General features: G+C 34.1%; 2 protein-coding genes, 1 long non-coding RNA gene and 1 pseudogene across 5 annotated transcripts; 1 reads left to right on the top strand and 3 right to left on the bottom strand.

Annotated features, from left to right (window-relative positions):
• The first annotated feature begins 1,605 nt into the window (after positions 1 to 1,605).
• On the top strand, positions 1,606 to 17,238 carry LOC143264898 (uncharacterized). 2 transcript variants are annotated; one of them, XR_013038879.1, is made up of 3 exons: positions 1,606 to 1,859; positions 15,501 to 15,951; positions 16,022 to 17,238. It is a non-coding gene; the product is annotated as an uncharacterized LOC143264898 (long non-coding RNA). The 2 variants fall into 2 exon arrangements; XR_013038880.1 differs by lacking the exon at positions 1,606 to 1,859 and adding an exon at positions 9,070 to 9,183.
• On the bottom strand, positions 6,506 to 7,187 carry LOC143264768 (uncharacterized; annotated as a pseudogene).
• LOC143264895 (uncharacterized) lies at positions 10,321 to 13,022 on the bottom strand. The gene is made up of 4 exons (XM_076534055.1): positions 12,837 to 13,022; positions 11,179 to 11,269; positions 10,933 to 11,078; positions 10,321 to 10,552 (listed from the first exon to the last, which is right to left on the bottom strand). Exons 1-4 carry the CDS (start codon positions 12,881 to 12,883, stop codon positions 10,501 to 10,503), a joined length of 336 nt encoding a protein of 111 aa, XP_076390170.1. The 5' UTR covers positions 12,884 to 13,022; the 3' UTR covers positions 10,321 to 10,500.
• On the bottom strand, positions 13,555 to 14,441 carry LOC143264890 (uncharacterized). Of its 2 annotated transcripts, none has more exons than XM_076534048.1 (4): positions 14,301 to 14,441; positions 14,072 to 14,191; positions 13,889 to 14,003; positions 13,555 to 13,821 (listed from the first exon to the last, which is right to left on the bottom strand). In XM_076534048.1, the coding sequence occupies exons 1-4, from the start codon at positions 14,430 to 14,432 to the stop codon at positions 13,556 to 13,558; spliced, it is 633 nt and encodes a 210-aa protein (XP_076390163.1). In that variant the 5' UTR covers positions 14,433 to 14,441; the 3' UTR covers position 13,555. The 2 variants fall into 2 exon arrangements, with proteins under 2 accessions (XP_076390163.1, XP_076390162.1); XM_076534047.1 differs by having other exon boundaries at positions 13,555 to 13,833.
• Positions 17,239 to 18,436: the final 1,198 nt, after the last annotated feature.

Raw genomic sequence — 18,436 nt, forward strand, 5'->3', positions numbered from 1 at the left:
GAACAAAAACATAATGTTTGAAGCAATCGTCGTTTGATCGTATTCATTTATATTCTAAAAACAAAATCGTTTACTATTGTATCCGTATACCTCCCACATAGCTATATTTTGTACGAATTTTATATACCTTATATATATTTTCCGCAGTTTTCGTCGATCGATAGTAGATCCAGTTACACAATGTAAAAATCGTTAAAGCAGGATAGACAATCATACTAAATTTTCCTGCAGAGAATTGAAGGCAGTAGACGGTGCATCGAGTTTGATGCCCTCGGAAAAATAATATTTTCTTTACGTATTTTTTTTACATGTCTTAACCGCCTTTTATCATTAACTTATAGCTTCGTAGCAATCGAGTCTACGTACCCCTTGGATACGGTGTTTGTACGAGGGTTGCTACCCCCTTCCAGGCTCAGTCGGCGACGGTTCTTCGAAGATAAAGGACGTACTGTGCATTGCTGCAGCTTGTTCATTTTAATTCACTGGATTTTAAATATTGATTATCAATGCAAGTACCTGTATGTTAATATACATATAGCAGTGTTTGAGGATGTGAAACCTCTATGGTGTCAAAAATGTGAAATTCTAGTGAATCGTTGTGTTTACGCGTTGACAGCTACGGTGGCGATAGGTATCTGTTATGAAATATATCGAAATCGTAATTATGCTCATTAGTGTGTCTAATATATTTTAATTTCATGAACGTAAGAAAGACTTGTAATTCGAGAGTGAGGAATGTTATATGTATTAATACGTTAACTATCACGATGACAATACATATTTGTTGTGATACCTGGCACTTACCCCTGCATCTAAATCGAGAACTGATCACCTTTTAGAAAATTATCTAACATACATAGGAAAGTAGGATACGGGTAACGTGGTTAGTAACTGTAGCGTGGTGGTATGATAGTGTCACATATTAAGAAAACAACAAGATAAAAGAAACGGTAGAAGAAAATTTTCTGAAAAAGTTAATTATGTAAATTAGTGTGCGTGTCTGATACGATTACACATTTCACTATGATAATGTAAAGAATTTGAAAGTCAAAAAGCCAAGTGTTACATTAACATGTTGATTGTTATATTAAAAGTGAGTTCACGAAGCATGCTAAAATCAATAAACACTATTAATTTTTTATATTATTGGTTTTATTCGAGGTGTTTTAATAGTAGCACCATATTTTTGAAAATTTTGTAACTTGTTCACATATTCAGATTGGGAACATTTTGTTTCAAGTAAAATAACAAAAAATTAATAATTCATTAACAAATAACTTATTATTTCAAATGCATTGTTATTTTTATTATATAAATGATGTAACAAAGGTAATTTTATTCTGTCTATAATACGAGTAAGATATTTCCAAATAATTTTTTTATTTACATTATTTTATTGGAATGAAACGATAAACAATTTGAGATCAGAAATTCAATGGCATAAATAAGTCCATTCTGTTAATTGTTTGCATGATATATTAATTTCCAATTATTTATTTTTAATTACAAGAATATATTTAACTTGCTGCTACTATAAACTGTTAAATATTTGCGCATAATAACATACTTTTACTATCCTAATTATACAAAATACTCTTTATTATTAATATTATTATTGCATATTATTATTGGAAATATTCGAATTCATTTTTTAACCAAAGTATAACTTGATTACTTACTCTGTATTTTCTGTTTTTTTTTTTTTAATTCAAAACCTTCTCAAATGACTTCTTTAGAAAATAAGGAGTAGTATTTTTTTGCCGCAGCAAATTAATTATCAGGCTCAATAATTTTAGGATTATTTATTCATGTCGAAGACGGTTCCATGTAAATTGACTAATACCATCGGTCTGTTTATGGTAAGTTATGAAGAGAATTATCATTGTAATTTTTTAAATACCTACTACTTTACTAGAAATATAAAAATGTTTCCCTCAAACCTTCAAATCTTCGAAATCTCCTTCGTCTGGAAAAAGAATTATTACTTGCATATTACAGCTTCTTTGAACTATTCAACTCGTATACAAAGTCTTTCTGTACTTCTAAAAAGAACAGAGATAATGGAGGCGGACAAAGGTGCTGGACCACCTTGCATGCACATTCTTTTGAGACCGTTAATATTCACTTTAAGTAGTTGAAATTGGATATCAAAGTTAGGGATGCAGAACATATTTTGCTGGATATTTCAGTAATTTTCAGAGATAGAGGTGTGCCATGCATAGATAAAATTTATATTCTAGAATGACGAATTTCACAGTGCTAAACAATGTGCAAAAATTACGTGTGTACAAATAATGTTAAAAAGTTAAAAAGTAACACATCTTTTTATATCTCGATAAATAATAATTTATTTTCTCATCCGTTCGTAGAAACTAAGTAGAATCTATATTTTTACAGTACTAAGCGTAATCTGGGAAACGAAAAAAAACGTATTTAAAGCGTAATCTGGGAAACGAAAAAAAGAAATAGTAATACATACACTTATTTATTAAATTGTGTTGAGTAATCCGAAATAGTTATATAACGAACACTGTGGCACACTTATTAACGCTGTAAATGAATAAAATTGTACAGTAAATAAATAAAATAATAAATTCACATCAACATCCTCAGCGTTTGGTATGATTATTCGCATTTTACTGATTTTCATTTTGTCATACAAGTAGAGTCACTGTAATGACAGCAATACGGTAAAGTAGGATACTGCTGCTTTTAAAAACTGAAAAATAAGGATTTAGTACAGAATATTATTTTTAGGAGACCATAATTAGTACTGATATACCACTGCGAAATTTGCGATTGACGGACTAATGATAGAGAAAAAGCTGAATGAGACGCTTTTGTTACTTTTCAGTATAATCATCTGCAATAATTTCTGGGTTGTAATAGATGTTTCGTACCAGTTGGTACCGTACCTGTAAATAAAGAGGACGATACATTGCTACGCTGAATGAAATCTGGTACGACTAAAAAGGTGATAGTTAAAAAAAATACTCTTCAATGGCTCATTAATATTTTAATCTTGGAAATAAATTTGTCTGCAATTCTAACTAGTTATTAGTGGCTCAGAGAGATTTTGGTAAAATAAGTGTCGCATTTAAATGTAAAGACGAGTGTTACTAAAATATGAGTACTTAATCAACACGTTAAAAGTCAGCAGGAAAAGTTTAGTACACATAATATTCCAAGACATTTACGTCATTAGAGAGATACTGCTAGCGCTTTCAATCATGTATTCGACTGTAAAGTTTAACCAAAATATGTATCCAAGTGTAGCAATCAATACCGTGGCAGAAAATAAAGTCTCCTTGATATCTGATAACTGAAGCACCGTCACAGAAAGCTTGAACACACAAAACAATTTGAAAATTCTATTACGCTTGTTTTTAGGGAATAGAATAATGTTTATGTCAATTGACAAAAAATTGTGCATAAATTACTCACGCAAAACAAACTAATGCTCACATTAATCATACCGAGTAAGGTGAGGATACTGTATGCCACTTTGACCTTTTCGCTTCCTTCATGTAATCTCCTTGAAGGATAAACATGAAATGGGGTATACCTTAAAAGTGCAGTAGGCCAAGCTATTAGTAAGTACTTACTGAAGTGCCCTTCCATGAACCAATACACCAATAGCTAGGTAACTGACAGTTTCGTTATTTGTACAACATCGCAGATGATATGATGCTACGGATTCCGCAAGAACAGCTTTTTCGAAATAATAACTGAAAATGATAGTGAATAGCATTATACAAGTGTGGTTTAGATAGTACAAGATAATGAGAACATAAGATCACTTGGCATAACCATACAGATTCTTATTTTCAAAGCTCATATTATTCAGGTAAATCTAACATTAAACAGACTTGAACACATGATTTAGACTTTTAATATATAGGTAATAAGAAGTAGCCGATACAGAAAAAAAATATGCTGTTCCTTCTAAAGTTTTGAACGGTAGGTTTTATTTCACGTTTTTAAAAATTGTATATTAATCGTTGGAAATTGCCGCAATTGTGTGCTTCGTGTTGTAAAACTGTTTATTCTGTTCATGTTTGCAGTTCGTACGTGGACAATCGCACTTTGCCAATTAAACGTGATAACGAAACTATTTGTGCAACGGTCCGAACAACATAATATAATTTATTGACGTTTATGGAATTTGAATATTAAAAATGAATAGAGTATTCAACACCAAATCATTCACTTCGCGGTACAAACATTCTTCTGTACTTGAACAGATTCTTGTTTCGATATAGTTAGAAATACATCGATATAAAAATACATTTAATGCGTGATAATTACGATATAATTTGGACGCAGTCTAACCTTGCAATACGAAATAAACCAGCGATATACAAGTTGATCATGATCATGTGCGACTCTGTTGCAACTAAAATAGTTATGTCCACGATTAGTAATAGATATAGCAGGACAGCGTTGAAAATAGGGTGTTGCTCTTCGTTAATCAAGAAATTGATATCTATTGGAAACTTGTTTGGTTGAGACGCATTTAAGGGTACAATTTCATCCAAAGTAATAGGTGAAATGTGGTATAGTAGCATTATACACAATCCTGGGTAAAAAAAAGCTAAAATACGTTCCATATGTAACCTGAAACAGTATCGAAATTAAAAAGTTTTTAATATTTATCTTACCCGTAAGAAGTATTAAGATGCGTCTTCCGTGAAATGCGTAGATCTGCATAATTCGAAGTACCTCGATGTTATTCGTCTCCCAGTCAAGTCTGATTTGATCTAGATATGCCTTCATCTACAGTTCACAATAATATTTATTGCATAGTTTCATAAACATGAACTCAATCTGACTTACATCGTTGATCTGATACCAGGTTACGTGGTACTTAGTAAACACCGTTACTGCCATTGTTGCATTTGATATATTCCTAAGTTTCCGAAACAGGTTTGTGTCAGCAAAGATAGCTGCAAACTAAGAAAGATGTCTGGATTGTCAAGCGTTGCACGAAAAATGTAAAGACATTCAGAAAACATTCAAGAACGTATCAAATAGTACGTAAATCAAATTTGATAATCTACACCTGGGATATTACAGATATCCATGTAAGGATACTGATGATGCCATTATGCAAAAGTCGAAATTTCTTGGTGCTGTACGGCCAAAGTCCTAACACCGACAAAAAGAGCTTACACCACTTGTAATAGCTATTCATTTCTGCCATTTCGTTCAAGGGCTCAAAATCTACTGATCTCTAAGTCACATGTCTACCTTCTACTTCACCTCTCCCTTTGCAAATATTATCGCTTCGAAAGATTTTCAAGTGAAATATAACAAAAATTCTTTGGGTGCAACATAGTGATTGACAGGTTGCACGTGTGTGGAATTACTTATTCATACAAAGCTGTGCGCGAGTAACACGGTCGACAGCTGCAGTGTAATATTATAGTAGCGTCATTAAGAAAATGATGGGGTAAAAGAAAAGACGAGAGAAGAAAATTTTCTGAGCAAAGTTAGATATTTATATATTTATGCAATACGAAGTTTCGAGGGAGGATACTGTTCGGGTTGCGCTCAGTCGATATAGATCCGCCGAATAATAACAGTCTTTTATCAGTCACCAGTAGGTTTGCTTTCGAGGAAGAAAAAGGGCGTGTTCTGAAGCAATAAAGCACCAGTAGTAGTGTATGAGTCTACATACAAGGAGCAACACTAACGTACGGATTTTAATGTAACTTACCTATGTGGTTGCTTTTTGAATATTATTTGGCACGTATTCTTTGTATCTACTGACATTCATGTTGAGGGGTGAAAATAGCCCTCAAAGATGGAGGTTGAAAATACATTTTCTTAAATACCTCGAAAACTAGAAGGTATAGGGGAGTTCCTTTTTCTTTAAATCGAGTATTTTCAAGAAATTTAGTTAATTACGAAAATTTCGGGAGAAATTGTTTATCTAAATAATATTTTAAAGAATTTGACTTTTTATTTAATTTTTTATTTTATATGCAGTTGGATTTTTATGCAAATTTGTATACGTAAAGTATGGATCAAAAGGGGGGTACGCGTTTTCGGAATTTTTGGTTTATTGCAAATGGTTATAACATATACAATTGTTTTCTACTTTTTACGGCACAATGTGTTCATATTTGTTTTCGAACAGAGTAACCCCATTTTATGCGACGCTTTGCTGTGTTTTTGACTATTGTCTTCAACTACCTATTAAACCACTCCGCTGTAGCATTCCTCCGCACGAATTCTCGTAATCAAGATTTTTCTCATATTATACATGTACCAAAATTTATGGAACATTGTACGGAAATTAAAAAATATTTATAATTGTCAATTTAGTGTAGATATGATATGTTCACTGAGCTATTCTTTTTGCACCTCTCCACAAAATTTTAAGTCGACTAATTAAAAACTTTTCGAGTTATGTGTTCGGCCAGTTCAAATAAAGTGATTACGAGAAAAATGTGTTTAAAGTTTTGATTGCAATTCAGCATAAGAAACTTGTTATATACCGTTAATCAGCAATGCCTGCATCATACATTTGGACTTTTCTGTTACCATCCTCTATATCCTTTTCCTTCCTACTGAATCTGAGTTTCAATTTCACCATTTTTGTAGCTTCATTCGATGATCGTTCTGAAAACTTTATGCGCTGGGTGTCGACTTGCAGGCAAAAATTATAACAGTTTTCTCCGACAGACATATCCAAGGCTTTTATTACTTGCATTATAGTGTTGCTGAATATGCAAGCAGCAATATTTGGGGCAATGTCAAGTACATTTTTGCCACTGGTTTCTAAATTAAAGATTTCGTTGCTGTTTTGCGTGAAGCCACCAATACAGTAAGTCGTCGTTGGTAAGTTCCTTATACACGGATTTTATAGCTGAGAATACTATATTCGACATTGGAGATGTGTGCTTACAATTATCTAATGTACCTGTAGCCTTCGCCTTTCGCCAGAAGCACTAGGAATCCTCTCCAGATGTGCACTTGTCATGCTGCGGGCTTGCAGCCTTTGATATTTTGTGATATAACGTTGCCCAAACAGCATCTCTCAATTTTTCGACGGATTCATGATGTCGACGGATTGCTAAACCATAATAAATACTCAACTCATCAATTAGTTTTCCTGTCAAATTTCCTTTTCCTTCAAGACCCTTTGTCTGTTTTTTCAAATTTCCCAATCTCGTGTCCATGCGTTTTTGCACGTGATCGATGCATTCCTTCTTTTTGTACGTCGATATACTAGGTATGTCCTGAAAGTAATGTCAGCGACTCTATTGTGACGAGACTTCACGTCGGACCGCGATTTTTTCGGTTAAAATTGGCAGTATGGGACGTCGGCTAAATAGATCTCCTCTGCTGAAGGTGCTCTGAGCATCCGGAGAGTGAAGACGAGCCTATCTGTGAGAATGGTTTTGTGTCACTGTACAAGTCAAAATGCAGCGCTCATTAGAACTAAGAGTTGCGATCAAGTTTTGCGTGAATCTTGGAAAGACTGCGACGGAAACGGTTGCTATGATCAAGTCAGCTTATAAAGAAGATGCCCTGTCAGATTATCAAGTGTTTCGGTGGCACAAGGCCTTTTTGAAAGGACGGGAAGAGGTCGACGCCGAGGACCGTGCCGGACGGCCATCCACGACCACCACAGCCGACAATGTGACCCGACTGACGAAATTGTTGAACTCAGACTGACGATTAAGTGCTCGTTTAATGGCCGATATGCTAAATATTCCAAAAATTCAAGTGATAGACATCGTCACGAACCATTTCGGCAGACAATTGGAGGTTGCACCACGCTGCGGCCCATACCGCCTTTATCGTCTCCGACTACTTGGTTAAAGCAGGTGTCCCAACGATTCCCCAGCCCCCGTACAGCCCGGTCGTAGCTCCCCCCGACTTTTTTTGTTTCCACGACTCAAAACACTCATGAAACACAAGATTTTCGGGAAAGTAGATGGAATCAAAAGGGCTTATACAGCGACATTAAAGGACATTCCGGAGGAGGCCTACTGTAATGCATTCGAGAGCTGGAAGTCTTGCTGGAGCCGATGTATTAACGCAGAAGGAGCCTATTTTAAAGCTTTTTAATCGTTTGTAACGAGCAGTCCAATAAATGATTTTAATCGACTTACTGACATTACTTTCAGGACATACGTTGTAATTGTACGGCTTCGCATCTAAAATACCTTTAAAGGTCTTGTCGTCCCCATTACCAATATAATACTGATATACGCATTGTACATTGATGTTGAGCGTTGAAACATTTCAATCTTTCAAAAAATTCAAAATTCTCCTCACCTACAATAATTATTACTAGACGTTTTCCGCGAAAAGCATATACATGCATGATTTGAAGTATCTCTTCATTATTCGTCTTGCAATCAAGCCTGATTTGATCTAGAAATCCTTTTATCTGCATTTTGTAAAAATACTGAGATAAATGTTCCATTAACATGAATTCAATTTCTATAAGCAACTTACATCATTGATATAATACCAGGTTATGTGATATCTTGTACATCCGTCCATTGCTATTAATATAAACGATGTTATCCATAGCAGACGAAACAGATTTCTCTCTACAGCAAAAAAAGCTAAAAACTAGAAATATTATTAGAGCTGTTAAATGCTGCTTCAAAAACTGCAAAACATACAGTGTTCAGTCAACAAATTTTGGTCTGTTATATCGCAATAATCCTTATAACTACTGTATATTAACAAAATGTTGTGATTGTCCTCGTACATTAGAAAACGTGAAAAATAAGAGCCCTGAGGTTCTGCTCCCTTTTACAATGATCATACCCCCGTGTCGTATGTTGATACAAGTCGCTCGCCGGCAACTTGCCAATATCAGCCATCAAACGAAGAGGCCCGCACATTTTGATCTATATGCTTTCATAAAAATCTGGAGATATCGCAAAAGAGTGTCGGTTTTTTATTGGTCCACGTTCGTGCCTAAACGTTTCGCTGACATAAGGCGGCGGAATCAATACGTATTACCGTATCGAGTACACTTTATTTGGAACCCAGGAGTATAAAGTAGAGCATACAAAATATTTTCTTGGCAATAATTATGTATCTCTTTTGTGTGCTAGTGATCTCGCAGACAGTCTTCCGGTCGTGGAACGAGCTAGCTCGTCCCCTTCTTGTTCCTACTACACCCAAGCAGCTTGGGCACTAGATGTTCTGGTAAGGATCACTACTTCCGAACAGATTCTATACTCTCAGTATTACGGTAATGCTTTTCTTGCCGAACACTCTTGATGTTCAACTGATACGGCTACTGCTCTACCCGTGCACGTAAGAGCTTTTAGGCATGGACCATCTCATGCATTAGTGTTCTTGATGTATTTCATCCGAAAATCTCTCTAATCTGCAACCGATAAACTATCCGTAGCATACAGCAAACTTTCAGTACGTGAAACAAGTTTGATAACCCATACCTGCGAAATTAGGGATGCCCATAAACCGAGGCTGATGATGCCATTAAGACAGAGTCGAAATTTCTTATCGCTGTACGGCCAAAGTCCTAACACCGACATAAGAAACGTAGTCCACTTGTAACACCTATTCATTGCAGCCATTGTGTACAGTGACTCAAACACTTCTGACATGCGAGGCATCAGTGCACCCTCCATTTCACTTCACCCTACCGCAAAAATTTCCTCTTCCTAACATTTTCAATCGAAATAAGAGAAAAATTCTTGCGACGCAACACAGTGATTGATAGGCTTCCTGATTGTGTAATTACTTATTCATAGGATCTGTGGCGCAAGTAACACATTCGGAATTTGTAACGTGGTGGTATAATATGGTCATTAAGAAAATGATGGAGTAAAAGGAAAGACGAGAAAAGAAAGTTTTCTGAGCAATTTAAAATTTGTATATTCCTACACAGTACGAACTTAGAAGGGAGGATACTCATAGATTGCTCACAGTCGGTTTACGTCCTCCGAAGTCCGAGCACTCGGCGAAACGGAAACAAGTGCTTGGAGTGGAATGATAACATGATCTGTGACGAGGATGTAAATGTACCAATTTATGTTATATTAAAATTATACTACCAACACTTAAGATAAAGGAATGCGATTACGAAACAGTAGGAAATGATACCGACAGGTGACTTGGTTAATAAGATTTATCAAATAATTTTTAATTGTTGTACAATGAACATCGTAACATTAAAGCCGCAAATAAAGAATATAAAACATTACAAAATAAAAGAATAACATATTCATATCAATGTCCTCAGTTTGTTAAACTGTTAATCGTTTTTTACAAACTTTTAACCGTACAATCAGAAGAACTAACGAACAGATAGCAGAACTGTAAAGTAAGATACCGATGCCTTCAAAAGCTGAAAATTGAGAATTCAATACAGGTTATTGTTTTTCGAGAATCGCAATAGGGTATTATACGTACCACAGCGAAACCTTCGACTGACGGAACATAGACGCTTAGAAAGTTGAATGCGGAACGTCTGTTGTTGCTATTCATTATGATCAGTTACAATAATTTCTGCGTTGATACCGACGTTTCGTACCAATTGGTACTATATCTGCAATTAAAGGTAGCAATGTACTGCTAAGTTGGAAATTCGTTTTAATGTTTAATTAACACTATTTCAATCTCGACTTTGTGTGCATCTATTTCGATCAAAAGGTGATTTTTGACACCTTTTCGTTTAAATTCAAATAATTGCTACACCTGGAACGAGAATGTTACCAACCAAAATAAAGAACTATGTTAACAATGGTAAAAATCGATAAAAAAGATGTTATATGTGTATGAATAAAGAAGAAATATTTTTGTTGATGATTTGGGGTAATTTTACCGATTCATACATAAAGTTTGGAATTAACATATTGGTAGTTGACGACCAGTTAAAAAGTAGCTTCGAAGATTTTCTAAAAATAGCGTTCTAATACGGTTACATACGTTGTTAGGGGAATGCTGCGAGCTCTGTCGACAACGAATTCCACTACAAGGTTCATCCAAAACATGTATCCCAATGTAGAAATGATCAGTAACACGGACAAGATTGTTTCTCTGATATCTGTAGTCCGAAGCACCGTTTCAGAAAGCTTTAACAAATAAAACAATTTCCACATGTCTTATTATGGGAATCTTTAAAAAGACGTTCCATGCCAAGTGATATAATATAGTCCAATGCGAATTACTCACGCAAAACAAATGAATGCTTAGGGCAAGCACACCAAACATAATGCTCGGAACGTACGATTTATTGCACCGGTTGTTTACGTCACGTACAAATCTTCAAAAATATACATATTCAATTAATTAAAATTTTTCAATGAACATAAAAAACGCGTGGTTTAAACCAGAGATCATGATGGGCCCTTCTTATGCTTAATGCATAGTTATCGTCGAGGTCGATGATATTATAAGGTGGATCTACAATTATGCAGCCGATTGGATCTCAATACTTGAACATTCTTCACAAAGAGTTTGGCATAACCAAAATACAAATAATTACAGGCATAATTTATTAATAATATTAATAATAATAGTATATTCATATACAGCTGTATCATGTAGTAACTACGAAATTCTAAAATAAATATAATGCAACGAATATACTAATGCCACTAAAAATGTAATAACAATCAATAATTTTTCTTTAAAATATTTGTATTTTTTATGCAATAAGAGCAATGTAAAGTGCAAGTAGCAGAAATACAGTGACACGAGATTAAAATGATACGACCTGTATTAAGTTAGCACCCCATTTCGGAAATTTTTAAATTCTAAAAGTTGTTTCAGGTTGTTCTAGACTTGTTCTAAATTGTTCCAGAAAATAAAAGTTTTATAATAATTATTTTGACGGAAAATGAAAAAAACAGTTTTTTGGTCTGGCACCCCATTTTTTGAAAATCAAATTTTTCGTAGTTGTTCCAGATTGTTCTACTTGTTCCAAATATTGTTCCAAAGTAATAATTCTCCAAACAAAGTATTTAAAAAGATGTAATAAAAAAACGATAACAAGCGCGCAAGGAGTATTTTTATATCTACGGGTGTAATTATCATTTTCTAAACACCAAATTGCATATTTGAGCTAATAATTAATGTTAATAGTCATCATGCCGTTATAGGTCAAAAATGACAAAAAAAGGGGAAAAATATGTTTACTTCCAAGAGCAAAGTGCCCTTAAAAAATTTGTTGTGGCAAAAATTAAAGTTGTTCTAGGTTGTTGGGTTAATTATTGGCTCAAATATGCAATTTGGTGTTTAGAAAATGGTAATAATATCCGTAGATATAAAAATACTCCTTGCGCGCTTGATATGGTTTTTTTATTATATCTTTTTAAATACGTTGGGGAATTATTACTTTGGAACAATATTTGGAACAAGTAGAACAATCTGGAACAACCATGAAAAATTTGATTTTCGAAAAATAGGGAGCCAGGCCAAAAAACTGTTTTTTTCATTTTCCGTCACAATAATTATCATAAAATTTTTATCTTCTGGAACAATTTAGAACAAGTCTCGAACAATCTGGAACAACTTTAAGAATTTAAAAATTTTCGAAATGGGGTGCTAGCTTCATACAGGTAATGATACGACGGGGGCAAAACTAATGAAACGCGAGAAAATTTTATTCATGTTCATTGCTTAATTGTTTTTTTAAGTTATATATGACCAATTATTTGTATTATGATTGTACTGCGTGCTCTACATTGTAGAAAAACTGTAGTGATGTCGGTAAATAAAACTACTCTCTACATAAGTGTTAATGTGAACAAAATGCTGAGAATCACTGGTTTAAACATTTGAATTAGCGTAGAAATAGCTTAATACATATATAAAAGGAAAATACTCACTGACGTGCCATTCGATGTACAGTAACACCACTAACTATATAACTCATACTTTTATTATTTGCACAAGCTCTTCGACGACACGACGCAGATGATTCTACAAGAACGGCTTTTTGGAAGTAATAACTAAGAACAATAAATTCGAGAATTGTCAGACACACAGAGTAAATAGTACAGTATAAGATTTTCCTTAAACATTATAGAGCCCTAATCAAAGAAATCGCTACATCTGGTACTCTTAGTTACATGAAGAAACGTTCAAAATATAGTTCAATGCTTGAAAAAAGAGTAAACAAAAAACAAGTACATAATACAAAGCCAAATTCTATTGCATCTTTTCAAAATCAGTGTACAGATTATATTTTATTTCTCACTTCCGAGAACGGTATATTCGTTGTCTGGAAACTGCTGTAAAGGTATGCAGTAAGTCGTAAGTCTATTTATTTTGTGCATGCTCATAGTGCGTAAATAGTCCTTTCTATTATTTTAATCGAACTTGTAGATGAAAATGTAAATGAGGAAATGAATAACTGCATAGCTTTTAGAATAGCTTGCAAAACGGCGTCCAATTCAAATGGTGATTGAAAAACTCATAATTAAAAACGGACGATTTACACAATAAAATCAATCACCTCACGTTTCAAACATTTTATTCACTTTATTCGATGTATATACGACTTGCATTTTATGGGTAATATATATGATTTACTTAAGACTTCGTTTTACCTAGCAATTTCATATAAACCAGCGATATGCGCGCTGACCATAATCATTAGTGATTCCGTTCCAACCATGATGGATACGCCGGTTATCAGTGACAAATATATAAGGAAATTGTTAAGAATTGGATGTTGTTCTTCGTCAATCAAATAGTCCGTTTCTACTGGAAACTTCGTTGGGCGAGATTCATTCAATGGTAAAATTTTATCCAAGATAAAAGGGGAGATATGATATACTAGTATCATGCATGCGGAGGGGTAAACAAAGGCTGTAAAACGTACTATGAATTCACTGAATTACTTTTGAAATTTCAAATTATTCAAGATTTTCCTCACCTGCAAAAATGATTACGAAACGTTTTCCATAAAAAGCGTGCAGCCGCATGATTCGAAGTATCTCTTCATTATTCGTCCTCCAATGAAGTTTAATTCGATTTAGAAATTCTTCTACCTGCATTTTACAGTAATATTTAGATAGATTTTCCGCTAACACAAATTCAGTTTGAATACCGATCTTACATCATTAATCTGATATAAGGTCATGTGATATCTTGTACATGCAACCATGGTCAACGTTATAAACGATGCTAATCGTAGCATACTAAACAGATTTCTCTCTATAGTCGAGAAAGCTAAAAACTGTGAATATTATTAGTGGCCTTAAATGTTTTTTCAAAAATGTTAAAGCATGTATGAAACTTTCATTAATGTATTAATTAGTACTAGAAGCAAACTTGATTACCCACACCTGAGCGATTACAAACATGCAAATAACGAGGCTGACGATACAACTTTGCAAGAGTCGAAGTTTCTTGCCTGTGTATGGCCAAAGTCCTACCACAGACATAAAGAACATACACCACTTGTAATCGCTATTCATTTCTGCTACTTCTTTCAATGGCCCAAACACTACTGATCTCGGAGTCACCTATCTACCCTCCATTTCACTTCACCCTTTCGCAAATATTACCTCTTCGAAAGATTTTCAAGCAAAATATTAGAAAAATTCTTTCGATGCAACGGAGTGATTGACAGGTTGCACGTGTGCAATTACTTATTCATAGGATGGTAGGGTGCAAATAACACAGTCGGCAGTTGTAACGTGGTCTCATAATAGTGTTATTATAAAAATGATGGGGTATAAGAAACGGCGAGAGAAGAAAATTTTCTGGACAATGTTAAATTTGTATAACTTTACACAATACGAGGTTACGAGGGAGGATACTGTTCATATTGCTCTCAGTCGGTTTACGTCTGTCGAGTAATATTGTTCAACTTTCATTCCGCCCCTGACTTTTGTGTGTCTCGACTCGTTCTATCTTTGTATTTTGCTCATTCATGGAAGTCCTGTTCCGTGTAACAAGTTGCTGCCTATTCCGACTAGTGGCACGAACAGTCTGCACAACGAATCTGATCCAAAAAGCATTCTGCTGCAAACAACTCGCTCTAGCAGGTGATGGTCGATTAATGAAAGAGTATTCGTGATTGTGAGCAATCTTTCATTCGAAACACTATTTCAATGTGTTGTTATTTCGTTCGAAATTGCTGCTGTGTATCTAATTAATAAAATTTAACAATTTCTAAACTTTAACCGTAGGAATTGTAAACTTTTAAAAATGATTGAATCTGGATATCCATGGATACGAAAACTTAGAAATACTTGGATATAGTGATATATGAATCTGGAAGTCTAAAAGTATGAAGTGCAGAAGTCGAAATAATTTAGGTATCTGGTAATTAGCCATTTTATGTGAAATCTATTTATGTTACATTTTCATGATATGATATCTGTTGTGTCATCACAGGACATCTCAAACTTACCACTATTTCGTGATTGAGCATTTGTCGTTGAACCACCCGATAACAATTGTGATTACCGATTACCGTATTCGAATAGATTAAATGTGTATCAAGGAACAAAATAATTAAATTGTTTCCATTATTTCAGAACTGACAAGGTAATTCGGACTGGACCAAACGTTATAGAAGAGAGCAGAAATCAGGAACGGCGCTCATATAATAAAAATCTTAATCTGAAGCTTCACGTGCGGTGAACGCGGAATTGCTTCGGACGGTTCGACTATTTTAACGCAGAAGCAACATAACAGATCCCAATTCTGTGGTTTATATCACAAAATTATTAGTCACTAGAAACTCAACCGGTATAATTAATTGTTCTACACGTTAGGGCATTGACGATCGCGGTGTGAACAAATGGGCTCTACCTTTTCGTCGCGAGGCGCAGGCGAGACTCCCGTAAGTTCCTGAAATAGGGCAGCTTCATCGCGTGCTCACACCATGCACCGACGTAGAACAATTTGAATTGCTATCCTTTCTTGGAGGATCCAAAATTGGTTGCAGAGATAAGTGAGCTGAAAGCCAGCATGCAAGAGATTTCGGTGAGTATTTTCTGTGAGGAGAGTTAGGAGGATATGAGCCTTCAAATTAATCGGTGTTTTATATTTTTAGGAAGTTCTGTGTTGGCAAGTCGTCTCTTTGAGCGGTTTAATTCCTCCTTGTCAAGGAACGGATGCCAGAACATCAGAAGACTCGATTTTGAAACGGTTCTGCTTTCCTTGAGGCACTTCAATTCATTGGAAAGACCTCGTTTTGAATGTGTCTCAACCAGCATAATATGGAATTCTGAATTTCGATTGGATTATTCTTGCAAGGGACATCATCCAATTGTTACATACCGATTTTTATATGTGAAATGTTGTACAACGCGAACAAGTATTTCACATGTATTTTCTTTTACGTGCGAATATCCATTTTGAAGTGGTGAAAATAATCCTTAAAATTGAGGTTGAAAAAAATATTGACCCAGACAAAGAATTCCAAATGTCAAATTTTGCCTTTTGAAAGGCTAATTACATAGCACACGTGGATCTTTGAAAATTTTGTTTGTTTAAAAATTACGTTAAAAATTAACATTACTTTGTAAATATTTTAATAAAATGTTTAAATATTTTCACGAATTTCTTATGCGTGAACTATGGAAAAAGTTCAACGTGCACATGAACTTTGGAAAGAGAAAATACGGATTAATTGGAATTTTTAATTTCTCTCGTACAAAAATTATTACTGTAGTTGTAATTATACGCAAATTTTATATTTCTGTTCGGAGCACAACTGATTTCTATACATAATATTCTGGCAATTGCATTATGTTACATTTTATATATTAATTTATTTTTAAAAAAAACTTCCATAGTTACCATTATAAAACCTGGCGCCCGACATAGGCATCTGTTTATCTCGAGTTATAAGCACATAATGATTGCAATATGTACTCCATTTAAAGAAGATCTAAAAGCGCAGATTGCGCACGTGTAAAGTGTACTATCTTCATGATTAATTTAGGTTATGTGTTCAATGAGCGTTTTCCACGTTTGTAAAGAATATATGCAGTAAGTCTTAAAAGAGCTTGTTTTGCTAAAGCTCTGAAGATACATAGATTTGTTGTAAATCTGAAAACATGTTTTGTTTTATAATTTCGAGAACAGTGATTTTTATCTTGAAATAGTATTCTAATGCAATGGTATTCACTGCAAGGTAGATGCATTAGTTAGTAGTCTCGAAGCATATTTTCTAAAGTAACAGTTTTGTAATTTTAAGTAGTGCGCGGTAACATTTTTTCTAGAAGGTATAAGACTCAATGTAATTAGTTAATAAGTAATATGATACATATATGATATTATTATATGATATTATAATCAATAAAAATATCACTCCTACAATTTCTCTGGACACGTCGATAATGTAAAGTTCTAGCAAACAACACAGGCGCTACAGAAATGCGGGCTTTTCTTCGGAAAACTGCTCTAAATCACGTCAAATTTTGCAGATAAACTCCTTTATATGAAAAGAAACATCTGTGAGAACGCTATTTTTTGCTATTCGAGACAAATTTTTACCATTTTAATATCACTCTCTACCTTACTGACGGTACATATATGTTATGCATATGCACATACGCCTATACACTATTAATGTCAATTCAATCTGCACGAAAACACTGAATAGGTTTGTTATAGTTTTTAATGGAGCTTGCAATATATTCCGTGAGTCCGAAAATGCGGATTATGTGCTTAGAACAGTTGACACACCACACAGTATCTTGTCGGTAATATAGGGAATAGTATACGAATGGAGAGAAATTTTCTTTTGAGTCGCCAAAAACTATTCTTACAGATATCCTCTTTTATAAAAAGAGCTAATGTAAAAAATTTGGTCGTTGTCGGAGCGTATTTGTTTTCCGAATTTTCTTCGAATTATCCAATTATCCAAACCGTCGGTCATGCAAAACTTTCACCTCTTCACCGTCATCAAGCATGAAGAACTCCGTCTATATTTATTAACAAACAATTAATGCTGAAACCAATTGGACATGATTCAATTAACGACTTTTAAATATTTTCAATTTTCTTAAAATAACATCCTTACTCATTTATTCTGGTTTCAAACGTTCAACTAAATACACGTGTCGAAATAAGTAGTCAAAATGAATTTAGTAATATTAGCTGTCTTTGTGCACCATTTTATCTATGTGTATTAATGCTGGAAAACAATTTCTATGCAAGTTCAAGAATATTTCTTTCCTATTTTATTAATTCTTACTTCCTATATTGAACTAATCAATTAATTACTAACGTCACAAATATTACTGATTTAGTTAAAATGATTTTGGACCTTGTTAATTTGTATGCACGCTCTTGATTAAAGGCTTTATAACAGAATGAATTGAAAATGATTTTTTTTTTTAAATAAAATTGAATACGATAAAACGACGGTTGCTTAAAACATTGATTATTTGTTCAGAACTGCAAATAGGGCTTTACTTAATCGACGGCTTTGAAAAAAGAATTCTTCTTTACCGACGAC

The sequence above is a fragment of the Megachile rotundata genome, chromosome 7, assembly GCF_050947335.1.
Source record: "Megachile rotundata isolate GNS110a chromosome 7, iyMegRotu1, whole genome shotgun sequence".
NCBI lineage: Eukaryota > Metazoa > Arthropoda > Insecta > Hymenoptera > Megachilidae > Megachile > Megachile rotundata.

Coding starts and splice junctions, on each gene's coding strand:
- LOC143264895 (XM_076534055.1), bottom strand. CDS start 12,883: ATGAGTTATATAGTTAGTGGTGTTACTGTACATCGAATGGCACGTCA. Junction 11,270..12,836: donor GTACATCGAATGGCACGTCA/GTGAGTATTTTC, acceptor ATATTTTTGAAG/ATTTGTACGTGACGTAAACA. Junction 11,079..11,178: donor TAAGCATTCATTTGTTTTGC/GTGAGTAATTCG, acceptor TATTTGTTAAAG/CTTTCTGAAACGGTGCTTCG.
- LOC143264890 (XM_076534047.1), bottom strand. CDS start 14,432: ATGAATAGCGATTACAAGTGGTGTATGTTCTTTATGTCTGTGGTAGGA. Junction 14,192..14,300: donor GCATGTTTGTAATCGCTCAG/GTGTGGGTAATC, acceptor TAATATTCACAG/TTTTTAGCTTTCTCGACTAT. Junction 14,004..14,071: donor CCTTATATCAGATTAATGAT/GTAAGATCGGTA, acceptor TGTAAAATGCAG/GTAGAAGAATTTCTAAATCG.